The sequence below is a fragment of the Pseudonaja textilis genome, chromosome 1, assembly GCF_049901715.1.
Source record: "Pseudonaja textilis isolate UNSWEBS1 chromosome 1, rPseTex1.2, whole genome shotgun sequence".
NCBI classification, from domain to species: domain Eukaryota; kingdom Metazoa; phylum Chordata; class Lepidosauria; order Squamata; family Elapidae; genus Pseudonaja; species Pseudonaja textilis.
This window is the reverse complement of record NC_141990.1, coordinates 53,201,245-53,222,505: the sequence shown is the minus strand read 5'-3', so window position 1 is coordinate 53,222,505 and position 21,261 is coordinate 53,201,245. Positions and strand designations below refer to the sequence as shown.

Genomic DNA, 21,261 nt, shown 5'->3' with positions numbered 1-21,261 from the left:
TTGACTTAACCCTCTATCCTCCCATGGTCAGTAAAATGATGACCCAGATTGCTGGAGGCAATATGTAAATACATTATAAACTGCCCATAAAGTGATGTAAAGTGCAATGAGGTGGCATATAAGTCTAAATACTCTAGCTATTGAAGTTTAGCAGCCTTGGAATGACAGTAGTATCTGCCCCGGTATGAAGCTGTTTTTCTCCTTGCTATCTACATTGGAGCTGACAGGGTATAGAAGCAATTGTGCATAGTGATTCACTCTCAGCTCCATCACTGATACTGTCTAAAGCAAAAATGGGGAAACCGTAAGGGTTCCTTTCTCCACTCTTCTGTGATCTATTAGTGAGTAACTGTTCTCTCTCTCCCTCTCTGTCTCTCTTTCTCTCTCACACACACACACACAAACACACAGAGAGAGACACACACACCACATTGTTGTTTACCTGGTAAAGAAGCAGCTTCTTCCACAGAAATCTGAATTCTTGAATGCTCAAGGTTCCAGTACTGTTAAGCTGAATTATGCTGTTAAGACATACAGTATGACAGACAAGGTTGGGGCTAGGAACAGGTAGGAAAGCTGGAAGCCAAGTTAGTGTGGCAAAAAGGAGAATAGGAATTTATTTCAGTAATTTATTTCAGCCTTGCATCTAGCATACTCAAAATCAAAACTAGGTCTTGATTTTGAAGGTCTTTGAATTATGCCCTAGGGGATATTGTACCAATTCCTAAAATAATCTCTTCACCATTAATTTCCAAGATTGCAAAACCAGACGTCAGGCTGAGTAGACACAGGAGGAAAAATAGCCCCCTGTTAGCTCAGATGAATAATTTATAAGGCTGGACTGTTGATATAGAAGCATCTAAATCCTGCAGTCCTTCCTAAAGCTTAAGCCAAGTACTCTGCCCTGTTTTACATGCAAAGAGATTCATATCATTGGAAGATGCTTCTTCCTTCCTTTCTTTTTCACTGTCCTGATATTATTATGCAGCCCACAGTTCAGCCATGACTTGAACTGTTTGCAAGGATCTCAGTCTTCAGTGTAATACTTAAGGGAAGGAAATGTGAATATGAAACAGAAAGATAACTGAGAGTAACACAAAACAGTGGTGAGAGTCAGGGACAACGTGTGGGAAAATGTACACTCATAATAGGGGTACATGAAAGTATGTGTTCCTCTCTCCTTTTTTATCCTTTGAGTTCAGAAGAACTATAAACATATGAGTAGATATTAAGTAATTGTTACAGAAAAGGGAAAGAATTGCATTCTTCAATCAGTCAAGATAGCAAAATATGTGACACAACTAAGAACCAAACACAGGATACATCTAAGAGGGCCAAGATACCACGGCAGGCATCCAGGCTAAATCTCATCCCATAATTTTGATGATCTAGAAGGAAAAAAGAAAGGAATGAAAATGTATAATCATAACACAACCATATTCTCCATAGAAGAGTAGGGACCTGAGCCAATGTATCTTCAACGTGAACATAAAAAATGAATGAGCTGCTGCAAAATGCTAATCCAGGTTATTTAACCCTGATGTATAAATCACCACAATTTCCCAAGTTCACACAAAAAACTAAATGGCAAACTATCCTGTTCTTCACACTAGTACAGCAGTTACTTCTGAGAGGTTCCTCAAATAAAGAAAGGAATACAGAGACTCACTCACACACACACATATACAAACATATATTGTAAGGAAATTTTAATAATTTAAGAAAAACTAACAAAGTAAGAAAAAGAAGGCAAACAAAACAAAAAGAAAGAAATCAAAGCTTTAACTGCAAGAAAGGGGGAAACTAAGAGAAAAGTAGACGAGAAAGAAAAAAGACACAAAAAAGAAGCTTCTAATCTTTATATCATTTGTAAGTATATTTATAAATTTAGCTTTACATATACAAACATATATTTATAAGTAATTTTTAATAATTTAAGAAAAACTAACTAAAAAATAAGAAAAAGAAGGCAAACAAAACAAAAAGAAAACTTTATGCTTTCACATAACTCTCTTCTTTCTGTAATCTCTCCTGTCTTATCATCAAAACCACAGATCATAAGCTTATCTTTTTTCTGGTTCATGCAAAAAGTCCTTAAGGGGTTTCCAGTCAGCAAAAAATGTACTTATTGTCTTTCATCTAATCAAAGAAGTCAATTTAGCCATCTAAACTCCATTATCAGCAATCATTCCTCCACTGTGGGTCATACCAAATCTTTCCACCATAGAGGCAATAACTTTCTGAAGTTCCTGTTCCTGCAGCAACTATTTGTCAACAGAAGGCTACTTGTGACCCATAAAGCTATCTTAAATATAATTATCTACTAAGTGAACAAGACTTCATTGGTATGTCTAATTCTCTTTAATATGTTTAATTTATCCTAAGGGTTCCAGCTTGGAGACCTGTTCAATCAATTACCAAAACAATAATAATGATAATGGAATGCATCTCAGGGTTTTTTATTTTGGCATCTTGGTAAAATGTTGCTGCAGTTAATTTCTAGTTCCAAGGAAGTCTGCTTAGCATGATGTCTGAATCACCTTGGGAGAAGTCACCGGTCTCTTTTTTTTCTGCTTGATTTGTCCCTTGTCTATTTCATACCAGCTGAAATAGAACAGGAACGTGGATAAATCTTGACAGTTTTGCGTTCTTCCTCCTGCCCTCTTTCTCTCTGCCTTTCTCAGACAGAATAAATAGGCAAGTTAAAAGCTAGACGCAAGCAGTCCTAGTGATACTCGAATGACAAGAAATGAAACAGAAAGAGCATCTAATCTTGTTGCAAATCATGATTATAGATTGCCTGCAGACTTTTACCGAGTAGGCGCTAGGCTCATAACTCACTGATCCCTTCTCTACAGAAACAAATGATGTTTTAATCTCATTATTGCCCTGTTTATTAAATATGAATCATGAACTGTAAAGTTTGGAAGTGAAAGCTTTAAAATTGATTGCCTATGAAGAATAAAAGATGAGCTGCACAGCCTGGTTAGTTTCGTTATAGATTTCCCCATACCTGATGGGTTACTTTGGAAAGATGTTCAAGAGCGATGAAATAGCTGTCTACTCTCACTCTTGGGGAAGCTAAAAAGACTGGCATGTCCTAAGGAGATGAAGGTTTCTTCATCCCTACTTTTGCTCTGAACTGATGCTACAAAAGCTTTTATCTCATTAACTTTCTCAACTGTTTCCGTTCTTATCCAGTCAAGATTTTTCCATCCTATTTATCTATTATATTCACCCGATGCTGTGTTTTTGTAAACTTCATGTTTCTGGCAGTAAAAAAAATAAAACAGGAGAGAGAGACAAAATAAAGATTTTAACCATTTTGCAGCCTACTGCTACTGCTAGCTAGATTGCCTCAAAGTTTTCCAAATGCAATTAGAACTTAAAAAATCAGCTGGTTAATAGAAAACTAGCAATTGATTTAGTTCCTGGAGAAAAGATGATCCTTTGGAATCTTTAAAGAGTTTTGGATTAGATATAGAGAAATTCTAAAATATTTTTAGATCAATGTTTGTTTGTTTTTCCTTAGGACTCCCAACAGTTCTGTTATGTACTAACCTTCTATTACTGCAATGTCATTGCTTATTAAAGTTCAACAAAATGATGTCAAAAGAGAGTCTATTTAATTGTATTTGATCAGTGCATAAACAGGCTCAATTTATCAGAGGTTTTTAAAGATTTGTGTCATGAAGGAATCAAATAAGATGACTTTTCATTGGTATGCTGAAGAGAACTTTTCTTTAGAATTATACACCACGTTTTCTTTTATTTAATCAAATATACTGTGGAATGTTGGATAAGTTTTTATTACAGTTTATAGAAGCAGGTCTGACTTGAGGGTGAATTATATTTTATTTAATTAACTAGCATATGAAATGCTATTTTATATAAATTACTAGGATATGAGATGCACAAACATTTGCAATATAATGAAGAGAAGCAATCATATTAAAAACTCCAGCAGAAATCCAAATGTCTTTGCATTTTTGTACCCTTGCCAACTTTCAAATGTATGGACTTCAACTCTTAGAATTCTCAAAAATAGCCATGCTTAGGTAGGGAATTCTGACCACACATCAAGAAGTTATGAAAGTTGGGAAAACTAATATAAGGATTTTTGCGGTCATCAATTTAAAAAGAACCAGCATCAGGCTTGTAATAAGGTAAGGAAAGAGAAAAGGCAGACAGATAATAACTAAGGTCTTAAACCAGGCCTTGAAATCCCCAGTCTACCTTCAGTCCCACCAGAAATAATGTATTCACTGGCTTGTCTTTGTCATTCTGCCCAAATTAACTCACAGATTTGTTGCTGGGGGGCGGAATAGAAGGGGATATTTGGCATGCTGCCCTCTCCTCCTTGAGGAGGACTGTGGTATACACTTAAATAAATGAATTACCATGCACACAGAATGCATTTGACCCCATTGGCTTCCAACAAACAAAGTTGATGGGTGAAGTCAGATTGACTTAACAATTCTGTGATTTGCTTAACTACCATGGCAAAAAAAAAAAAAAAGGTTGCAAAACTGGCACACTTAAGACCACACTGCTTACTAATGAAAGTTCTCGTTCCAATTGTGGTCATAAGTCAAGGACTACCTATATGAAGATCTGTAATTTATGTGATAAGATAGAAGTAGTGTTTCCTGACACTATGAATGCATTTGCACTTACATACAGGACCTATCATTAATTTACAGCCCTTCTCTCATGAAGGAAACATAATCACTAAACTTATACCACATGAATATGAGTTCACTTGCATTAAAAATGACAGTCTTATTAAGAGCATGTAAATGTTGCAGTTTAGACATCTGTAACATGAGACCCCATGCTATAAAGGATAAAAGGGGAAATTAAATTCCATTCTCTTTTAAAAGCCTGTGAGACTAACCAATATATTTATTGATTTAAAATATTTCACCTGCTTTCCTACTTAAAAAGCACTTAAAGCAGTTAAAATGCTTAAAATATGGATGAATGGAAAAGTGCACGGCTTGCATCACTCATAGATTTCATGTAGGTATGTGTGAAAATGTGCATAAAATACATACTGAGTTTTAGAATCCCATACCAGACATACTTGTCCATGCCATACTGTTTAGGATCCTTTGCAGCTGCATTGCGTTTATTTCAGGATACTAAAACAGGGGAGGCAAAAATTATAGAAAATCCAGTGATTAACATCTTTACATCTAAAATTACTAATGGGGAAGGGAAGATAGGCAGCATTCCTGTTAATCTTTTTTTAAAAAACCGGAGTTTTCAAAAAATCCATTTTGAATTAGGTCAACGCAATAAAAGATAAAGATTTATGATTCTCAATTTAATTAAATTTAATTTTGTCCTGTCTTTCCTCCATCTATTAGACAATAATATATTAAAAATATTACTCTGTTTAAGCACATACAACCTGACTTATATTAGACATACTATGTCTGGTCTGCAGAAATCCCAGTGGATCCTGATGAAAGCCAAACCTTCAGATTTTCTGTACTGTTACTATCCTCTATTGGTGGTATAGATTTTTAGTCCATTTATACCAAACAAGACCATTGATCTATCTGTTGCTGTACATTCAGCAAGAACTAGCTATCCCTTTATAGATTTTAGATCCACCACACAATACCCAACGTGGAGTTTGGATCTGACATCTTCAACATCCCAATGTGTGCTGCCAGATGGAGTGATCCATTTATGACATTCTGGGTCCAAGGATTACATCATGCAATCAAGAGATACTGATATTTGACACTGGGGAAGAATGTTTTTTTTCTTATTGGACATTGATGATTGACTTTTCAAGAATTTGATTATCAGCAAGGAGGTGGTTTACACTTCAGGCTAAGCCATGGTTTACTAATCATGCTTAAACTCACTGAAATTGCCTGGTTTCAGGCAACACGTGAAGCACAAATCCATGGTTTTTAAAATTTAAGGGCTGAGTTCACATAGCAGAGAAAACTCACACAAACCATTTTATGGTTTAGTTTGCTATGTGAACCCAATTAGAGTTACACACCAACAGACAAATGCCAAGTAGAAAACCATAATTTTTCTAAGAAACTGTTTTTGGTCAGACATGTTCAGAAAAAGTCCTCAGATGTACCAGAAAGAGATACTCACTTGATCAAAGTACTTAGAGAAGAATTCTTCACAGTCTTCATGTTTATCAACTATTTCCTATAAAGAATAAAACAAAAATTAAAAAGATGGAAGGGGGAAATCTATACAATTTTTCAAGATAGACCAATATGAGATTTGTAGAATATAAAATATGCATTGTATTTAATAAGCTGAGCCAGAAGCATTGTGGAGATGTACTTCTAAGAAATCCAAGTGCAGAAAAGTTGCTCCTATCCAGCAAAGACAAGACATGTGCCTATGACATTGATATTGCATGCGAAAATATTGTTGGGTGAACAATCATCATGTCAAGAATATCCAAATTAGTCTGTACCTCAGTGTTTCTCAATTTAGCAATTTTAAGGTGTGTGGACTTCAACTTCCAAAATTCTCTACTCAAAATAGAACCCATTGTAGTACCTAACAAGTTAAACAATTGGAGAGCAGATATCTATGTGAACAATTCAGGCAGAATGGGTACAAGCATTTGTTACAAGATGACTGTGCAACATGGTGGAGAGAGAAAGGAAAAAACAAGGTAAAAGTCCAACAACATGGCACACCGTGCCATACATCAAAAATAATTTGGAAGCAGTAGAACACACCTTTCAAGATCTACAAGTGGGCATCACATTCTGCCCAGGGGCTACCATATGAGGACAAATTATGCATTGTAATGCTTGGAGGTAGAAGATACTTCCAGTGTAATCTGAGTCCCCTGCATGGATTGCCCCTGTGACTGTGTAGGACAGGTGGGGAGGAAGCTAACCACCAGATTACAAGAAGACAAGAGAGTGGTCAGATGAGGAGACCAGAACTCATTGGTAGCCTCACGTTGCAATGAACAAGGACATACATTCAATTTTGCAGTTATAAAGTTATGAAGCTTGGGAAACAGGCTCCTCAACAGTCAACAGGAGTGCTGATTTATCACCAGCTTATCAAATACTTAGGAGGCAAGGCTTGGCAGCACAAGGGAACAACAGTGTCAGCTGGTGCTCCAATCAAAATCCAAGAAAGAAATACTTAGACTCCATTAGTTAGAGAAAAGATATCTTTTACTGGAAATCAAGTGGTAGCAACAAAAGAATTCTGAATCTGAGAAAATCTTGAAGGCTGACAAACAGTCAGTGACTGAATAGCTGGCTATCAACACCCCAATCAACAACTAAAAAGCCACGTACAACCAGGCACCATATAAATACCACACGCAGAATAGCTCAAAGTACACACTCTGTGGAGAGAGAGAGAGAGAGAGAGAAGTTCCCCGAGGATGAGATCCAACAAGCTCAGAAGACTGAACCTCTGGTCCCAGTGACTGACCCAGATTGAATCCAGTAATATTATCTTGGGACCTACATATTCACCTTCATTCAAGAATAGACTTTCCCTGCAAGTTATTGTCAGCAACATGTATCTCACCATATTTATTTATTAGATGTTTAGCCAATCTTTCCTCAGGAGTTCAAGGCAGTATATATAGTACTCCCTCTTCCATTTTCCCCTACAACTACAATGTGTGAATCTGGGCTAGTTGACCAGTCAGTTTCCATGGCTAAAGATGGACTTGAGTCTTCATGATCCTAATCCAAAATCTTAATCACTATATGACACTGACTCCCCAGTTCTAATTATGTATGTATACAATGTAAAGCCTCAGAATCTGGAAGAATCAAAAAATATCCTGCCCTAGATACATTATTGATTCTCCATAAAGATAAGATATCCATCTATTCTAAGCAGTGGTGGGATTCAAATAATTTAGCAACCAGTTCTCTCTTGATTTCTTCCAACAACCAGTTCACCAAACTGCTCAGGAAGTTAACAACCAGTTCTCCTGAAGTGGTGCGAACTGGCTGAATCCTACCAATACATCTAAGTTTTCAACACATTTGTGCCTCCCAACTAAACTGCTAAACTGTGTGATGCACAGAGGTCATCAAAAATATTAGCAAGCCCTGAAATGACTTTATTTGCTATATTCTGCAATTCACGGATAGCAATTGCCTCACTGATCTATACAATATCTTCAGCCTCTTGAAAATCCCCTTTCCTGAACTTTGGCAACAAATGCAGATGATTTTATTTTTTAGTTGAGGCTCTTAGCTTCACCCTTGGTATAAAAGCATATGACCCTTGGATCCCAACAATGTATATGGAGATTTTAATGCTGAAACAAATGAATAGGGGTAGAGACATTGCTTAAACCTCAAGGTCAACACCTCTAGGAGGTTTAAACAGCCACACTGCCTCTTCAGATTTGGACAGAAAGCATGCTAGCAACTCTCCACTGTTCTTTTAAAACTGAGATTAAAAGATGCTATTCTCAACAGCAATCTATTTATCTATTTTACTTTAGCCACAGCTTAGTAGGATGCAGTACGTGTGTTTTGGGTCCCTGTGGCATTTAGCTAGTGAGTTCTCAAGATTTTCTTTCTTGATCAGCTATTATGGTTTAAGTCAAAATAAATATTCACTGCACATGAGTGATGAAGGAGAGATCTTCTGTTGCCATTTCCACATTATGAAGTACTATGAGTTATATTTCCTTTGCTTTCTGCTACCCTTTAAAAGCACACCGCAAGGACAACTCAATCACTCCTACTTTTTCCCTAATTTTTATTCTGACATTCAGGTGTCACAACTGACAATCAGAATCCATTTGTAAATTTAGTTCACTGATGGCCTCATCCCCATTCAGGTTATGCCTCTGAGAGCAGTTAAGCAGAAAAAAACAAGAGACAGAAACAAAGCAGTAGCTATACAGCATGATTTCTAATCAAATCTCACCTTTGAAAGGACACAGCTCGAGTCTCCACCCAATTCACTTTAAAAAAAAGAAAGAAAGAAAACCACCATGAATGTTAGAATGATGAAGTGAGTATCATGATTTATCTAGACTGAGATCTGTTATTTTATCTTGCTTCGAAGTATATCTTAGATTTTTAAATTTTAATAAAAAATAGTATTTTAAAAAACTGTTTAATAAAACCCACAAATCTGGAAGACATGATATTCTAATTTTTGGCTTCTCTGTGATTTGACCTTACTTGAAGACAATACAACTAAGAGCACCAATCCGTTTCTGAGTAGAAATGGAAGATCTCCCAAGAAATTACTATCAGAGAGAAACTTTCATATATCCTGTACTTTTTATAGTAGAATTCACTACAAGAAGTCCTTTTATAAAGTACATGTAGACAACACTTGCACATTGACAAATACCATTTATTTCCTTTTTCTCTTTCCATGCAGAAAACCTATATAACAAACATTTTAGTAGAAAGAGATTTTAGTTTTGGCCCTCTACTTCACCAAGAGAAGGTCTTCACCAAGATTCTTAAGAAGAGTCACTGCTTCTTCAGCAATCTTGATGTAGACAGTACTGGACACAAGAGCATACAAGGAAATTAGATTGTCTACTGCCTTTTCTTGGACAATTGTAGCAATGACATAAGTAAGAGTTGGGGGGTGCAATACAGGAGGAAAATAAAGAGAGGCATCAGCAGTAAGCCTGATTGTAGTAGATCAGCAAATCTTTCTGACACCCCCCTCCTAGTAAAGATAAGAACACTTTGGTTAACCACAATCAATTGTGTCTCGAAGGATTGTGAGTTCCATTGTTATTTTAAACCAATTTCTCATCTCAGAATTCTTTTACTTTTTTGGTATCCACATCCAGATGGCAAATCTCTGGCTTCTATAAAATACAGAATATTTCATACAGGCCTGAAATCTGCACCCAAAGATCTACTAGTTACCTAATTACCAACCTTAGCGTGTCTGGCACTTCACAGCATGCTAGGGTGTTTGAAGAAACAAAACTATGAATGTGGTGAAAAAGGAGATGAAAGGAAGCAGAACTGAAGAGGGAGGCACAGAGGTTTTGCTGGAAACACACAGGAGGAATTAAAAACAAGAAGTCTGGGTGTTAGGATGATCTTTGCAAACTAAGAAAGAAATTCTTACCACAAGCTATGCTTTCTGGAGAAGATTCGCAAGATGAACTCTGACTCTTGATGAGGTTCCAAGGTAGAAGGAACCACCACATAAGTCCCAGGAGGGAGGCGGAAATCCTGAGTCACTTCCCGATCATTCACAAAGAGCGACTGACCCAAAGGTGCATTCCAGATGAAGAAAGAAGGAGGCAGCTTTTTATTATTATTGCAGGACTAAAAAATAAAACAAGAAAATAAATCAAGGGCATTTCTCATGATGACTGAGGTTTTTTTTTTTTAAGTAATAGAAGGGAGATGAATGTTTACATTTTTATACTGCTCACAATGTTGGCTTAGGCTCTGGGAACAAATATTCATGCCATCCGTACCTGTATTAAAAACAGATGCTGGAGATCATTTCTAGATATTTCTAGATAAAATACAACACTAAAAACAGTATTGGAATGTTTAAAAACATTAAGCACTGGGGTGGCAGATTTTCACTGGGAATGGTCAAGGTTTCCTCCTTCTTCTGACATTTTTTACTCCCTATGACCAGAGGTGGTATTCAGCAAGTTCTAACCAATTCTGGAGAACCAGTAGTGGAAATTTCGAGTAGTTTGGAGAAACGACAAATGCCACCTCTCACCAAGCCACACCCACAGAACCAGTAGTAAAAAAAATTGAATCCCACACCTGCCTATGACTAGAATATTTGTCAATCCAGTCTCCACACCAATAATATTCTAAACTGCATATGGCATGTTTAATAGAAATTAAACCTTTACGGCTGAAACCAACAAATATCTGAGCCTTTTTGCTCATCTCCCCATGTTATTTTTTTCCTCAGTTTCTCTCTCTTCCCTCCAGTGGTGGGATTCAAAAAAAATTACTACCATTCTGTGGGCATGGTTTGGTAACACCTCACTAACCTGTTTTCCAGCTCCGTTCTCCTGTGCAGGGCAACAAAAGAAGACCCAGCCGATCAGGAGGCAGAGAATAGATGGGGGCGGGGCCAATCAGAGGTGGCATTTGCCGGTTCTCTGAACCACTCAAAATTTCCACCTCCGGTTTTCCAGAACCTGTCAAAACTGGCTGAATATCATCTCTGCTTCCCTCTTGCCCTATGCTTTCTTTGAGTACAATTTTAAGTCTTCTGAATAATCAGCTCAGAACAGTTTCCAAAAGACCCTCCAAGACCTTGTAGGGGCAGGACTGGGAGAAGGTTGAATCTATGTGAACTGGCTGGACAAGCAGATAAATACAAGAGTAGGCGATCCATCAGATCAGGTCTGGAGCTTTGTAGGTCTTTAAAGGAGACTCCTGGCATACTGAATTGCATCTAGAAGTCTAATGGCAGCCAATGCAGTTCACAAAGTATGAATAAGTTATTCACAGAGTAAGTACACATAACTATATCAGGATATATGCTGAAGCTGCTGCATTTTGTATCATGTCTAATTTACATATTCTGCTTGATCACACATCATGCATCATCCCTGACTGCAATTGGAGCATCAGAAAGAAACCTGTCAATGATTCACTACTATGACTATTATAGTCAGGAGCATGCAAGATAACAGTTGGTGTAGAGCTTAAGGCATAAAACTAGAAACAGAGACTGTGAGTTCTAGCCCCACCTTGGGCACATAGCCAGCAGGTTGGCCTTGAGCCAGTTACTGTCTCTCAGCCCTAGGAAGAAGGCAAACCTGGTTTTGAAAAAAAAAACATGCCAACCAAACCTTCAAGGACTTGTCCAGTCACTCTCTGAGAATCAGACACAAGTGAACAGAAGAACTGAAAACATGCAATAATAGGGCAATCCAATTGTTTTCAAATTCTATTTAGAATTTAGTTCCATTTTTATGTGAAACCCAAGAATACCAAGTCTATATTCTTCACAATGTTCCTGTTCTTGTTTGTTCCGTAAAAACTCCTGAAAGCTTAACCAGACTTACTGTCTGTGTAAGCATGCTTAGAATTATAACTGTAGATATATACTTTGAGCACTTCATATGACCATGAAGAAAAACTTGCCCTTTTATTGGGCATTTCTATCACCAACAACTAAATCTAATACTCATACATGAAGACTATCAATAATTACACTGCGAAGAAAAATGGAGCCTCCAGGAGCCAGGCATACCTCACAATGACTCTGACATTTTACTCTCCAATGGACTTTGTTACCACAAGAGCATTTGCAGAGCAACTTTCGCCCCCTCTCTCACTCTCCTTGTATTTCTCTCTTGCTAATGGAGCCATTTATCATCTGCTAAGAGGGTGGGGTTGCCCCTTAGAATGCATCATATATTAAATGCAAAGCATTTATGCCTTGGTCAATGCTGTGATTCATTGTATTTCCAATTTTAAAACTGCTCTTGGTTTTGTACTTCACTATATTAATCTTGATATTCAATACATGTCTGAAATTACCTCTTAGCAGTCTCCAGTTCCAAGCTTCAATGAGCTTAAATGGCAAAGTGCTGTCTCCCAATTGGTCCAAAGCACCATATGAAAGACAAATAGATTTGGTTTCCCTGCTCTAGCCGGATAATATAGCTAGCCATCCCCTATAACCTTAAGAGCTCCCTATGGGAAGCAATGACAGCCTGACAGGCTTCACAGCAAAGCAACACAGAGGTGTTTAGCTTTTAAAGCACAAGAGCCTGGTGGGTTCACTCAGGAACAGAATATTCTCATTAAATCTGAAGTAAAATTTCAGAACATTTGGAGGGTTGTCAGAATTTGAATTTATGTACTACTCTGAAACCTTAATAAAACTTGAGTGCTTTTGACAAGTTGCACAATCTCTTTGGGATTTGAGTTTTGTCGTTCATTAAATGCAAGCTCGTTTAAGGGATACTGTATGCAGTAAACTGGATTTAATTTTAGAAGACTATCCAACTTGCTGCAAGTTGTTTTCTATCTTTCCATTTCCCTATTGTTATGGCCTTCAAGAAGCCGAAAAACTGGGCACAATCTATGCCAAATATGATAGTTTGAGCCTTGTCATTAATGCCCTGAGTAAGGACTCTGATTGCCTTGCTCTATGATCCATTTCTTCATTTTTATTGTTACTTGTAGTATTCCTGAGAGTCTCCTCTATCACAAAACTTCAAAAGTGTCATTGCTCCTTCCATTTGCATCTTCAAAATCCAATTTTCCTTAATTCCACAGTGTACCACAGGGAAAACTATTGTCTGGACAATTTGGTTCTTTATAGCTAGCGACTTGTCACTGTCTCTTTTCCATGCCCTTCATTGCTGTCCTAATAAGTGCTGATTTTCATCATATTTCATGATTACTGATTCCCTTACTTTGATAGTCACTCCTACATCGCCTCATATACATGATATGAAATCATGTATGTATGATTCTATAAATATATATAAATCAAATAAATAAATAAAAGGCAAAAAATGTAGAGGGAATAAATAATGACTTTGAAGGATAGTAGAAAGAGCCACAACCAAAACAACAATCAGATAAGAGGAGCGTGAGCCTGGACCAAAAAATTAGTTTGAGTAAACATCTCAAATAGACCCTCCATACAAACAAACCAAGATAAAGTGATGGAGAGGGGAGTACATTCAGAGTTGCAAGATGTTGTTATTACTTTAGCTCTTACCAAAAAAAGTAGCCCTATGGTAACAGTTTTTAGTCTGATTTATCTTGTTAGGCTGACATCAATCTTAATTCTTATTCCAAAAGAACATCTCATTAGAGGAGTCCATATGACATTAATTATAGTTTTTTCATTGCCAGGTAGAAATATAATACACCCAGGATTTTTAGTTACCTACTAGTTGATTCATAACCCATTGGGTCACCATTTCAGAGATATTTCCTTGCCAAAATAGACAAACAGTCAGTCACCTCAGTCAGGCAATAGCAGTGGGAGAGGGAGTGATATTTGACTTCCTGCTGACTTCCTCACTGATATTCCTTCCTGCCAGGAAGCTGGCAGAGAGTCTTGGGAATTATTATATGGCCACAGCTGACCAAGACAATGCAGAGTTGCTACAGCATGGTGGTACTGAAACAACGCTGCCAAATTTCAGTCCCATAGGTTCCATATTTGGGGTGCATTCTTTAAGCTAGCCCATCTGAAATATGTTGATTCAATGATTCAATGGCAATATGTCACCAAAAATTCATTTCCTGCATTCATACTTGAACTTCTTTCCTGAAAACCTAGTGACAGACATAGCGAGAGTTTTCAGCAGCATATTGCCAGAAAGGAAAAACAATATCAGGGCAACTGGAAGTCAGTGCTGGATAACTGTTGTTGCATATCTCAGCAAGATGCATCAGACACTGAGTGTAAACAAAAATCAGCAGCAAAACACTTTTAGCCCTCTTGACCTCATGCAGTACGTCAGAAACATATTGAATACATTATAGTCATTAAAAGTCAATTTCATATTTCTCAAAATTCCTGTGTGGTTCAGTCATTCTGAAATTACATTTATATTCAGTTTGAAGGGGTCTATCATAATTACCAACCAAGTTTTGCAGAAAGCAAAACTTTTGAAAAAATTCTTGTCCAGTGTATTGATTTAAAGCAAAACTGTTCAGAGCATGCTATTCATTCATGGAATGAATACAAGTAGTCCTCAATTTATGACCAGTGACTTCAATGTTATGACAGACACACATACACCAAAGGCTACTTATGATCCGATTTTTAAATTAGAGCCACTGTAGTGCCACTGCAGTCATTTGCCCATATGACCAACTGCAGGGATGCTGTAGTGCCCCCTCCTAGCTATTTCCCTCCCTTCCTTCCCCATTGGGTCTCCACTGGCCTTGAGCCAGCTCCCTCCGCTCCAAGGTCCCTATAAGGCTTCGGCTGCTAAACAGAGATGCTGTGCTCACACTCTCACATATTCTTGTGAGACGACGATATTTTTCCAAACCATTTTCAAAGCACATGTAGCCACATGAAAATGGACCTGAACTGTAAATGAAAATGTGTACACATTTACATTAATGCATTAATTTGTAAAACAAACGAGTTTGGGGGGAAAATAAGGCATTATAAATTTGGCGATAATCTGAATGTAGTCAGATCAGGTTTTGATAGTACCTGAAAATGATACTAGGGAAAAGTGGAGCTAAAAAGGGTGTGTGTGTGTGGGGGGGAGAATAAAGAAACATTGCAATTCCTGAATAAAAAAGGAAAACATAAAAGACAATTAGTGTATTAGATTTCTGCTGTCCCAGAAGTCACCAAATTACAGGGACTTCACTAAGAATCCCGAGGGATAGAAGTCAAATGTTAGAGAAAGTTCATATTTGGAAAAGCTGTTCTACTGAACAATGGCATCTAATCTCCTGAAATGCAGCTCTTTCTCATCCCAAAATGCATTTATTAAATTTAAAAAACTCAACATATTTGAGATGAAGTAGCTCAGAACTATTATTTAAGACTAGCTATATGCAGTGGAGAAAAAATGTTTATATCGATTTAGTGGCATCTACAAGTAATTTCCACAAATCAGCCAAAAAGATAGTTGAACAACTCCCCAGAATCTATAATTATTAGAGCCAGAAAAGAAAGAGAGAAAAAGGGGGAAAAATATAATAAAACCATTTCTCACTCAACCTTGTCTCCTGCTTCTGGGCATATCCCAGGGACATTGCCATTAATCCTTAATTAAGCTATAAAAGTGCATTATCTTGAAATGTATTCAATCACTTTGGCATTAACAGTCTTTTTTTTTCTAATTTCCTTAGAAGAACAAGGAATACTGAATACTATATACTTGAATGCCATATCTAAACACTCATATTGGACAGTGTTCAGATCTGGAAAAGCAAAAAAAATAAAGATTGTGAACAATTTCAATAATAATTTCTAACAAAAATTATTAAGATTTTAGTCTGAATATTTCACCCCTTGAAAGCAACATATTCCAACTTTTTCACATAAAGACCCATGTATTTTATAATGTATGATAGTTAAAATCATTGCAATCACTAAGACATGCTCTTCATTACTAATTTAAGGCTATTGCACTTAAGACTGTCTACCTTCAACATCATGTCTCCAACATTGCAACTCTAAATAAATGAAAATCATATTCACAGCAGAAATTAATACAGCAGAAAGTCAGTGTTGCTGCACTGATTGAGGTTAGTTGCACATTTTCTGCTTAACCTTAATTCGGTAAAAAAAGCAAGAGAAAGTAATGTATAAAAACTATGGTACCAAACTGTGCCCCAAACACACACACACACACATACACACACACACACACACACACACATGCTCAAAAAATGGAAAAGTCCTACATACCTCCTGGTCCACCTAGAAGGAAGAGAAAGGACATGTGTCAACAAGTAAACACCAAGACTTTTAAAAGTGAGAATTGTTAAGTGATACACTTAATCAGAACAAGAAAGCACTAAACAAACCTTCTACCATTGTTGATTAATCTTTTGCAGGGAGGGTTGTTTAGGCCTACATTGTCTTTAAAACCCTTTCCATCTTTTTTAAAATGTACAAGAAATTATGCTAAATATAGTAGAAAATATTGGTGTTTACTAGGGAATTATCAAATCAGGAAAGGTTTTGATTGCTATGCAAAACTTGGGTGTAGGATCTTATTTATATTTTCTTTACATGATATTCTTGTAATTCCGACCCTTCTTCTTTTTTCTGCCTGTAGTTTATAAACTCTTTAACTTAATTTAATAACAGTCTTCATAAAGCTAACAAATTCTAACTACAACAAGAAAAGTTAAATATAAACTAGAAAAAAAGAATAAAAGGTTCAAACAAAGAAAAAAATGACTAAATATTCAGCTCTTTTTGATGGAACCAGGACATCTCTGTTGGTTAACATCATTGTCCTGACACCATACTGGAAAAGAAGCTGATATTTATAGTATTTGCTTAGCAAAGCCAAAGAATTTCCTTCTCTTCATCTTGAGCAATTCAAACCCCCATTTAAGCACAATTCTCTTTACCTTATAGAGTGATAAGCCTATGTGCAGATGAGGGACCCGATTCCGATGTTTGCCACTATGTTTTTGGATCAAAGACACCAATACGCTACAGGAGTATAAAGATCTTTTGCTTCCATTGCCTTGCAAAACTTTCAACAAGTATTGGGGATTCATCCAAAAAGAGCCTGAGGGTGGAAAGGGCAAAAATACAGGCCTCAGTCCCCAGAACGTCATTCTGTGCCTGGTTGTGAAGTTTACATGGAGAGACTGCTAACCACAACAAGAAAAAAATCCACAACAATGGAACAGAGCTAATATTAAGAAAAATGTCACATAGACTATAAACTGTTTTATTGATCTAGATGGTCTGATTTGAAATAAGCAAGCAAGAAAAAACATTTTCCAAAGTAAGACTGTATACATTAAAAGAACTAAACGTCTTCCTTAGCAGTTATATAGTTCCATAATAAAGAATGTTATCCATCTGGTTCTCCCAAAATAATTCTGGACTGCAACTCCCATTTGCCTTAACAAACATGGCCAAATCATGAATAAATGAAGCCAAAATACTTTGGAAGGATTAAAACACTTTGAGGAAGACTGTGGTCATACTTTCCAATTGTTCTAAATCCTTTTTGAAGCTGTATCTTTGATCATCTTCACCTCTACAAACATTGGAACACACAACAAACAGTGAATACTATGAAATCTTTAGCTTACTAATAGGAAAGTGCAAAAACTATTACCCAGTCAAAGCCCTCCGCCATATACTAAAGGTCCTACAGCAATATGTCAAACACATACCTGATATAAAACAAAAGGAATTAAATAATTGCTACCTTTCTTATAAATCTTTTTTTTTTTAATATATAACACTTTTGATTTTCTGGACTGGCTCCAAGGATTGGGAATGAGGGAGGGGACATTTTATGGTGCTTTTCTTTGTTCCTTCAGGGCTGGTTTTAGTAAGTGTTAGATGGAAGAGATACTCCCTGTTCTCAACTCCTCCTTTGTGGGGTGCTACAAGGTTAATTTTATCTGACTCTTATTCAACATATACTGTATGTGAAACTACTGGATGAGCATATTCACCAATCTGGGGTTTGGTATCATCCATAAGCTGATGATACCCAATTAGATCTTTCATCCCCAGTCCAGCCAAGTAAGATTGTCCTGACCAAGTGCCTCAAGGCTGAGTGGATCTAGAGTTGGTGAAAGTCTTTGATTAAGTTCTACCAAGACTGGGTAAATATAGTTATTGGGACCACTGAGTTTAGGGAGATATTGAATTTTTAGCCTTGGAAAAGATTGCACGTCCCCATTCAAAAGTAGTGCCCAATCTGGAACCACAGCTCCTGCTTTATGGACATGTGGCAGCTGTGTTGTGGAAGTTGTATCCTTTCCTCAGATGGGGAAGGTATTCAGAGGAACATTCATGCCCTAAACACTTTACAGCTTGAATATTACATTGTGCTCTACAGGAAACTTCCCCTTAATACCACTCAGAAATTTCAACTTGTCCCAGAATGCAATGGCATGGCAGCGATGGTATGCATATGTTCTCTGCAAATATGTTTTCTCTGCAAAGCTGCATTGAGTGTGATTTAAGGTAGTGGTTATGAAGTATAAAGCCCTATACATCATACACCTTGGTTATTTGAGGTAGCATCTGCCCAGATAATTTAAGATTTAAGTTTGGCGCATTTGGGGTTCCTTCAATTAAACCATGTCATCTATCAGTACCCAAGAAGTGCTCCTTCTCTGTGGCTCTCTGCAATAAGGGTCAGATGGCTGTGGTTGTTCTCCCAGACTGTGGGGTTTGATGGCTAGAGCCCCCTCTGCTAGATTATTTATTTCTTCTTATTATATTTTTTTATATTGTCTGGTTTTTGTAGTTTGTCCAAAGTCGTTGGAGTCAAATGGCATCAAACTGAATGATAACAACATCATCAAGATAAAGCTGAATTGGGTTTGGAGACACTGGTTTTGGAACAAATGTATATAAAGTACCTTCTTTGCCATCCCATGCCAAAAAGCCAATACATATCCTGGCACTTTGTGTTTTTTCCCTTGTTTATGAAGAAGAGGAAATAAGGAAAACTCTTTGTCAGTTTCACCCAGTTCTTTTGTCTGGGTTACCGTGGAGGGTAAGTATGTATAGTTGGAACAATCTGCAGAATCCAAAACAGAGCAGAGTGATTTGGGGCTACCTTGAGATGGCTGAGCAACTGCAGTAAAAGAGAACCTGTGGAATTTTCAAGCCACCTTCCCCTTTAAGAGCCTCTAAACAAATTATGGATATTCTTCATTTAACAGCCACTCCTTTGAATTTACAGTTGTAGGCACTGAATGAGGAGGACCTACACCCCAACCTCAAAGTTGCAGTTGTTGCATTGCTCCCTGAGGTCATGTGTTCACCACATGTGAACTTCTCTGCCTGCTTCCCACAAGCAAAGTAAATAAGGAAGGGGCAGGAAGTCAAAAGTTGTGGCTACTTGCTTAGTGAGGTCCTGCGATTCTCCTTTAAGAGTCACAACAGGATTCTTGTTGCTAAGCAAATGCAGTCACATAACATCATACTTTATGACTGCATTGCTTAGCAATGGGCATTCTAGTCCCTATTACCATTGTTAAGCATGGACCACCTGCAATACATCTGCTGAAACCTGAAGGCAATTTATATTCTTATCAGTTCCTGCTTGTAGGAAAACTGCTCACCAACTCTGCAAAGGGGGGGGGGTGTCACTCTTTTTTTGCAATTTCATATATAAGCTGATGTGCGTGCTGAAGCACATCATTATTTAACAGAAATAGTTTAAGAAGAATTCTTCAGCTAGAGTTAACTGAGCATTTTGATTTCATATCATTCAATATTTATATGTTCTATAAGTTGCTCTATAGACATTATTATAAGAGAACAGATGCATATCTCCTTAAACCAAGGCATTATTTTTCAAACCTCATCTCCCCGGGAAGTCTCACCTCTGAAGTTCTTCAATCTGCCACCTGCTGTGCTTCCTTTGATCCATTTGCCAAACTGCATGGAGCACATCCACTTCTTCCCATCTTCCTGACTCATGAGATCAGGAGTCAATTTACAGATCATCAGATCCACAAAATGAATTTTCAAGTCTTCCAGTGACATCCTGTGATTAAACAAAAACAAAAAAAACCACCTTGTTTTATGACCAAATAGATAAACCAGGAACAGGGCTTTGATTATGTGGCGCGGCCAACAATCTACTTTGTTAAAAAAAAATCACCGATCGCTTTGTCTAATTAGCACTGATAAAGAGGATAGGCAAAGAAGAAGGTAAAAGAAAATGCAGCTTTGTGTAAAATGCCTGACATATCATTAGTGCTAAAACATGAATATGAGTGCAAAAGTGAAAAGGCAAGAGCAAAGAAAAAATTACCTGGGCAAATGTTATTTGTCAAAAAGCATAACATTAAAATCTGTGTTGTTATTGCCACCTAGTGGTAAAATGTTATAATATGAAAACGTGGAATAAATAACTTCTGGCTCTGTAGTTATGGAGTATGTGTGTGTACATTTGAGCATATGTGTGAAATCATTGTGCATATAAATGCTTGTGTGAAATGTATGCTCGTGATTATGTATGTGATGACAAGTAAAATGTATGTGGAAACGTGACAAGCTTTGGGTTCTCCTAAATGGCCCTTTTTAAACCAAACATAAACTACTTGCAAGAATTTCATTGGTGTAGGTTGGAATAAAAAGTGCCTGATTTTATAATATATTTTAGATTCAAATCTCATCCCATTTCATCCAAACTCCATATAGGAAATGCAGCAATAACTATGACTGATTCACGACTTAGTCCACTACTTTCTGAGACTACACCAACTCTTACAGTTAGGAAGTGCTTCTAATATTTAATGAGGAATCTGTTTCTCAGAGGTTTCCGACCATTAATTGTAAGACTGCATTCTGGAGCAATTGAAAATGAGTTAGCTTCATCTTTTGCATAATACTCGTTGGGTGTTTCAAGATAGTTGCAATAAAGCACTGTGAAGCGGTATATAAGTCTAAGTTCTATTGCTATCTTAATGCTTTCTTTTGCAAACTAAACACATCTACTCCCTGACATTATCAAAATCCCTATTTTGTTACTGGTCATTAAGTATTCTTTACTGAACTAAATATTCTTTAGGCAGGAGTCTCTTATTAGCTTTTGGGGTGTGCTTCTAACAATCCTTCTCTATTTACATTGGA

The 21,261-nt window shown here is 37.0% G+C and overlaps 1 protein-coding gene across 6 annotated transcripts in view; it reads right to left on the bottom strand.

Moving 5' to 3' along the window:
- The window catches only part of CAPN14 (calpain 14), a 52,390-nt gene that overhangs the window by 8,041 nt on the left and 23,088 nt on the right, over positions 1-21,261 (bottom strand). For 4 of the 6 annotated variants that reach the window (XM_087934582.1, XM_087934576.1, XM_087934596.1 and 1 more), the window contains exons 10-17: positions 20,007-20,170; positions 17,034-17,209; positions 10,099-10,301; positions 8,920-8,956; positions 6,130-6,186; positions 5,078-5,144; positions 1,324-1,388; positions 443-511 (exon numbers count right to left, since the gene is read on the bottom strand). In XM_087934582.1, the coding sequence (XP_087790708.1) occupies positions 443-511; positions 1,324-1,388; positions 5,078-5,144; positions 6,130-6,186; positions 8,920-8,956; positions 10,099-10,301; positions 17,034-17,209; positions 20,007-20,170 (838 nt within the window). Of the gene's footprint in view, positions 1-442; positions 512-1,323; positions 1,389-5,057; positions 5,145-6,129; positions 6,187-8,919; positions 8,957-10,098; positions 10,302-17,033; positions 17,210-20,006; positions 20,171-21,261 lie in introns of those variants that run through there. The other 2 variants (XM_087934601.1, XM_087934605.1) reach the window with 2 other exon arrangements.